This window comes from Olea europaea, chromosome 12 (genome assembly GCF_002742605.1).
Source record: "Olea europaea var. sylvestris chromosome 12, O_europaea_v1, whole genome shotgun sequence".
NCBI lineage: Eukaryota > Viridiplantae > Streptophyta > Magnoliopsida > Lamiales > Oleaceae > Olea > Olea europaea.
Window position 1 is genome coordinate 28,785,715 of NC_036248.1, and position 6,868 is coordinate 28,792,582.

At 35.6% G+C, this 6,868-nt stretch overlaps 1 protein-coding gene across 2 annotated transcripts in view; it reads left to right on the forward strand.

The window, feature by feature from the left end:
- The first annotated feature begins 81 nt into the window (after positions 1-81).
- LOC111406321 (AP-1 complex subunit mu-2-like) overlaps positions 82-6,868 on the forward strand; it is an 8,076-nt gene continuing 1,289 nt past the window's right edge. The window contains exons 1-7 of one of the 2 annotated variants that reach the window (XM_023035706.1): positions 82-481; positions 1,679-1,834; positions 1,917-1,979; positions 2,089-2,265; positions 2,340-2,443; positions 6,267-6,374; positions 6,486-6,582. In XM_023035706.1, coding sequence (XP_022891474.1) covers positions 353-481; positions 1,679-1,834; positions 1,917-1,979; positions 2,089-2,265; positions 2,340-2,443; positions 6,267-6,374; positions 6,486-6,582 — 834 coding nt within the window. In that variant the 5' untranslated portion in view covers positions 82-352. The remainder of the gene's footprint in view (positions 482-1,678; positions 1,835-1,916; positions 1,980-2,088; positions 2,266-2,339; positions 2,444-6,266; positions 6,375-6,485; positions 6,583-6,868) is intronic. The other variant, XM_023035707.1, reaches the window with a different exon arrangement.

Sequence of the window (6,868 nt, forward strand, 5' to 3'; positions counted from 1 at the left end):
AAAATGTAAAAAAAAAAAAAAAAAAAAAAAAAAAAAAAAAATATGATCAAACTGAAAAATTGGTTGTTTGACCGAGCCAATTTAAAAATTACCGAAATTTTTCCTTCGTTCATTTCTCAGCAGCGACACTCTAATTCGCATTCGTCATAATGCATCTCCATTCATGTTGTAGTACTGCAGAAGAAAAGAGAAATGATTGATTTTCAAAGAGAATTTTCGTTCCATTTTCTCCCTTCAAATTTACTCTAAATCAACAAATTACCAGCCAGATCTCATTCATCCTTTTGATCTGTTGCGATCTGTGTAGAATTGAATTTTGAGGAAGATTAGTAAATAAATTAAAAGGAAATTAATGGCGGGAGCAGCATCGGCGCTGTTCCTACTAGACATAAAGGGGAGGGTTCTGGTGTGGCGGGACTACCGTGGGGATGTCTCCGCTGTACAAGCCGAACGCTTCTTTACCAAGCTCATTGAAAAAGAGGTATTTGTTTATTCATTCATTTCTAGTTTACTGGTTCCGCTTTCGATTTTACTTATTAAAATTTGGAATAATTTGTTGAATGTCGTATATTTTTGACGAATGTATGGTGTTAAATGGTTTGATTGAAGCTGAATAGATGTATGAGCTTGATTTTGATCTTTTTTCAATTATTTAGCAAGTGTAGTGTTGAGGATTGGATTTGTAAGCAAATCGTTGGCTTGATTGTTGGAAAATTACAGCAATGGAGGAAAATAGAAGAAGGTGATGAAGAAGAAGACTTGAACACGAAAATAATATCATTGTCCTCAAACGATATTTGCCTCCTTTTCGATGTTGTTAAGGATCAAAATGGCAAATAGTCTGTAGGATTTATCTAGCCGTAAAGAAGAACATCCAAAAGCAAAAAGTGATCTATAAATTGAACAAGTGAAAACTAATGTTGAATATGTAAAGTGATAGCAATTTGTTCAAAGTTTGGATGAATGTATGAATGATTTTTAATTCATTCTCATGTGTTTGGGGAAGAACACTATCACATATATATAGAATTCAATTGATTTAAGTAAGCAAAATCTTGATTAAAATGGTGTATAAAATGGAACGAATTGTTGTGGATTTTGACATCTTAGATGGTTTAGTTAATGCTGGAAAAAGCACATGTAGATAATTGATAATTCAGTTCATAAAGGAGATAGCTTCACTCTAAATCAAAACTTAGTCTTCATCGAATTGATTATTTGCCCTTCAAGAAGGAACTTAATTCAATAAAATGGCAAATTTGATAGATAATAAAGTTATGTGATTTGATGGAGCTGAAATTTGGTATAACATCTTAGTTCTGTTCATTTGAACCTTTGATTAATTAATTTTGGCACAATATAGTTCGCAAATGAAATGTGTTCAAGAACTACCCCCTCCCCTTTTCCCCCAGAATTTAAAACTTATTTTTTATGGCACTGTTCTCGGAAGTTTATGTTATCTGAAACATGGGAAAACATAATGAACAAAAAACCACATGACATCAAATTATATAATTCAGACCGGAGAAAATTCTGAAATTTCTCCTTTATCCTGAGACTGATGCTACTAAAATTTGCTACACACCTGCTATTTCACTGTTATTTTGTCAAAATAGCATTTAGTTTTAAAAGGAACGACAAGGACTGACATATGGTGTGGTACAATGTTCTATTTTAGGGTGAGCCGGATTCTCAAGATCCTGTCGTATATGATAATGGTGTCACGTATATGTCTATACAACACAATAATGTTTATCTCATGACTGCATCTAGACAGAACTGCAATGCTGCCAGCCTTCTGCTGTTCCTACATCGTGTTGTTGATGTAAGCTTTGTAAGTAATAGAGTTTCAGTATGCTTCTAGAGTCTAGTTTACATAATTTAGGCACTATCAATTTGTTGCAATCTGATGGCAGGTGTTTAAACATTATTTTGAAGAGTTAGAAGAGGAATCTCTTAGAGATAATTTTGTTGTTGTGGTAAGAGAATTTGCTCACCTCTTCTTTCAAATTGATAGTTTACTGTGAAGTATCAAAGCAATAAAGATTTGAATCTGCCAGAACTGATGATGCTTTATGCCTCTGACAGTATGAGTTACTTGATGAAATGATGGACTTCGGTTACCCTCAATATACTGAAGCAAACATTCTTAGTGAATTCATCAAGACTGACGCTTATAGGATGGAAGTTACACAGAGGCCTCCAATGGCTGTAACTAATGCAGTTTCTTGGCGCAGTGAAGGGATACGTTACAAGAATAATGAAGTAGGTCTTTCTTACTAGCCTTCTAGCTGATTCTTTGAATGACATGATTACCTAGCATTTTCTTGTTTCTTCAGGTATTTTTGGATGTCGTAGAAAGTGTTAATATACTTGTCAACAGCAATGGACAAATAATTAGGTCAGATGTTGTTGGGGCATTAAAGATGCGGGCATACTTGAGGTTGGTTCATCAATCCTGGACACTTATCTGTGATGATTTTCTTGCTCTGTGTTTTACCTCTCATAGAATTCAAATCATATGAATGTCGAGCTACTCAAAAGGGCTGAATCCTAAAAATCTTTGACAATGATTGAATGATATACTGTAGATTGTAGTAGCTGTACTGGGTCAATAGTTTTGTAGAATTATAATTCTGAAGTGAAGAGATAAAAATGGCAGTTCGTAACTGGTGTGCTGTAGATCCCTATTGGGATTTGATTGGACCTTCTGGGTATCATTTGAGGCCTGAGTGCTGCATTCTCAGGCCAGTGCGGCGGGGGGTGGGGGGGTTGGAAATTAAATGGGCTGACTATACTTATGAGTGAGGTGCTTGATTCAAATATGTTTGGGGACACTACTTATGATGGATCAGTGTTGAGGAATTGACATGGCTTCCCTCTTCACCTATTAGGAAACCTTTATCAATGGTCAATCTTTATATTGCAGGTGGTGATGGGCATGGACTGGGAGAAAATCAAGAGATTTGGTGATGTATTACATTTTAAATGGGTAGAGCGTGGTTGCCTACGGTTCACTAGGGCATCATTCTAGTATCCAACACAAGTCATGTCGGACAGCAGCACTCCCTGGACACTCCAAGGCAGTGTCCGACATGCCACATGTTGTGTCATATATTGAATTATAAAAATAAAGAGATAATGCATAAATTTAGAATTTAAATTTATTTAAAATCAAAATGTCTCTGATGTGTTGGTGTACTATTTTTTTGAAAAATCTTGTGTTGTTATATCCTTGTCCAATGTCCATGTGTGTGCTTCTTAGGATCTAGGATAAGACATAACAAAAGTGGTATTAGAGAAGAAAAAAGTCGCTTTTTAACGAGAGTGAGAACTTAAGAGTCTTGAAATCTCTCTCAATTATGATTTGAGAATTTGGATGAATTGCAAGTATCTAGAGTCTCTGATTGTGCTTCTCTTATTTTATATCTATTAATTAATGGACATTGATATTTTTTGCTACAATTTGTACGTTGGTTTTGCTTATAGGTGCTTACTAACTATATTATACTTTTATATGGAAAGAAACAATTTCTTTTAGGCTTCTCACTGGAATCAAACACTCTACAAACTTGTTCTTCAGTTTTAAATTAGATTTAAGGGCCTCGGAGAAGCATGGTTTCAAGTTTTATTTTCCCAGATATATGTATGTGGAGGTTCAGCTTAGTATTATGATTTACCACATTACAAAATTTTGTGCTTGGATTGAGTGGATCTGATCCCCATTTTTCATCTTGTTATGGCAGTAGACTAGATTTTCCTTATAACAAAGAAATCACATAATTCTTTTTTGTCAAACTCTTGCATATGAATGAGAATGGTTGCTCATCGAATTAAATCATCGAACTAGCAACCTGGTAAATCATTTCATCAGTTTGCATAGAATACGAGAATTTCCTTTATTCATCATCATAAAGTTATATGATAGATATCTTTCCAACAGCTAATGCCAAGTTAACATCAAATAATTAGCAAAAGAAGCAGTTCACAAACAAAATTAATCTCTTTGTAGGCATCATGAGTCTCACCACTAAGGCTGGACGGTCAGGAATCCAAGTTTGGATTTTTTATGGATAAAAGAACTTCCTATGTCATACTATTCAAGTTTCGACGACGAATTGATTTGGATTCGAAGTATCGGCCTTATTGGATAGAATGCCTTTCGCTGTCGGTTATCAACCTACCCTGAGGATCGAAACTGGTACTTTACAACAGAACCAAACTGAATCGGATCCGAACTGAACTGAATTGAGTTGTTTATCTTAAATTAAATATTCGAACTGGTATCTAAATCAAGAACCAACGGATTCGGTTTGATTCAGTTCTTGGTTATAGACCAATAATTGAATGAATTTTCCTAATTTTTTAAAATTTTTATCTTAAACAAGTCAAGTTATTTTATATTTTTAAACAAATTTTGTTGACTAATTACTTCAAATCTAAAATATGATTTTTCTATTTCTAATTTTTAACCAAACCCAACTTAATCAAATTGATATAAATTTTACCCAAATTTTTTATTCTACTACTTCTATTGAGAAGATTTTTTTTTTTTAGTGACACTGGGTGTCTGGGTTAGCTCACACGCATCTCGACTAATCCCACGGACCCTGAAGTTTGCAGCCGGGTACTCATCTCAGTGGTCCTGAGGGGACTCGAATTGGTGACCATTGGGGAGCAAACCCAAGGTTGACCAATGAGCTATCCCTCAGGGTTTATACTGGAGTAGAATTGGAAGCTAGGTTGCGTCTCTCTTCATTATTGTTGGGAGCTCCCTATTTTTATATTCTTGTGATTTTAATGGTCAAATCTATGAAGAACTCAACAAAGAGAGGTGCAAAAAATATCATGAAATTAGACTAAATTATTTTGTAAGAGTTAAGATTGAATATGCTATAGTTGAATTAATGTAGCGTAGTTGTAAAATATAAAAAAATTAATTATTTTACAGAACCCGGGAACCGAATCCGAACAGTTCTATAGTTAAATTTGGACCAAATGGTTTCACTTATTAAATACCCGAAATTTGGATTTGATTTGGTTTTCTTTAGAGCCGAACCGAACCATGTCCAACTCTACTCACCATCTCAATTAAATATTTTGATTCTAGAGTCTCAGAAGTTGATGTGCTGTTTATGATGATTGACAAAGTCAAACTACTGATAGGATTGATGTAACAACACTATGTTTGGCTTTGCCTCATTTAATTTCCACTCTTTTGAATCTTATGCTTCAAAAGATGGAAAAACCTTCTACTGACGTGTTCATGGAGAGAAACCAACCTGGGGGGAGGGCCTTAGCAGACGGCATGCTGGTAGATTGATACTTATTAACTTAGCTACTGTGGGAAAATTTTGGGGTTGTTTGTTTACTATCTTTTGAATCTGATTAAGCCAACAGAATATCAACATTTGCGCAAAGCAGTTTTTAATCTAGCATTCCCCATGTAATACACCATATGTAGTTTGTCCAACATTGGTGGTAGTTACTTCTTAAGCCTGAAACTAGTATCACAATAGGTCTGGCAGTAGGCCAGCTATGTGACACGAGGGTCCTCAGGTCTATCATTGGGAGTGCTTCATTGAATGTTTACTGGAAGTCCTGAATTGTGTTGTAGTACCCGACAAAGGGCATCAGGGCCTTAATTGACGTACATGGGATGTTGGAGCTTCCAACTTACTAGTGGGAGTTGTCTGTGTAAGTTATAACTTGACTCAACAATTTTGGGCAGAGTAGAAAAGTAAACCCCGAGCAGTTTTTCTTAACTCTGCAACTTAGGTTACACAAGCAAGCTAGCAGTAGGCCGGCCAGTGACACTCCCTATCTCTAATTAAGCTGCCAAAACATGGGATCCGAGACTTGGAAAAGTGAACACTGTCTCAGTCTACCTGCCCCTTTCTTTGGCAATTGCAAGCTGAGCTCATTGTTGAAACCTACCTATTGTAAATATGAATTGCAATAATGAATTCATGTTACGTGAAAATTTTCAGTTTAATCTCAGACAGAAGGGTTTTCCCTTTTCTCTTAATCTTTTGTGTCTTCAATAACTCTGATGCAGGATGTTCTGTACCTGGTTGGGATCCTGTTCGTTCTTTTTCTAGTTTATACTTGTATTAAGCTGCCCTATATGCTTTTATATTGGAAAGGTCTAAATCAAAAGTATTTTTCAGTGTAAGATGGCTGAAGTTTGCCTGGTTTTTAGGTGTTTGTATTATTTGGTGCTCGCTTTCTGTAATTATGAAGCGCTAATGTATTAACTCTTCCAGTGGCATGCCTGAATGTAAGCTTGGGCTGAATGATAGAGTGCTGCTGGAGGCGCAAGGGCGATCTACAAAGGGAAAAGCCATTGATCTAGACGACATCAAGTTTCATCAGTATTTAATGAACTCTAGTATTTAGTTATGATGTGCAATTGCACTTGATTTTGAGTATGCCTTTTGTAATGGGTGTCCATCTTTTGTTTTCCGCAATTTGTTTCTGCTTAGGTGTGTGCGTTTGGCGCGATTTGAAAATGACCGGACAATATCCTTCATACCTCCTGATGGTTCTTTTGATCTCATGACCTATAGACTCAGCACTCAGGTTTGGTCATGAATCTTGAGCTTGCATTTTTATTCCTTTGTTAGTTTCTTTGTCCATCTTGATTTTGGATGTGCAAAGTTGAATGCATATTTCATTATACACATACATGAATAATGAGGTTTGATGATTTAACTAAAATGTACTTTATACCAGCATGTGATCTTGAAGAAGCAAGGATATCATCAACAATTTTTAAATCACAAGTGTGATGTGTGAAATTCTGCCATTGCCATTCTGTTGTATTAGATATGTTCCAGATAGTGGATAAAGAAATTCCTCCGTAGGG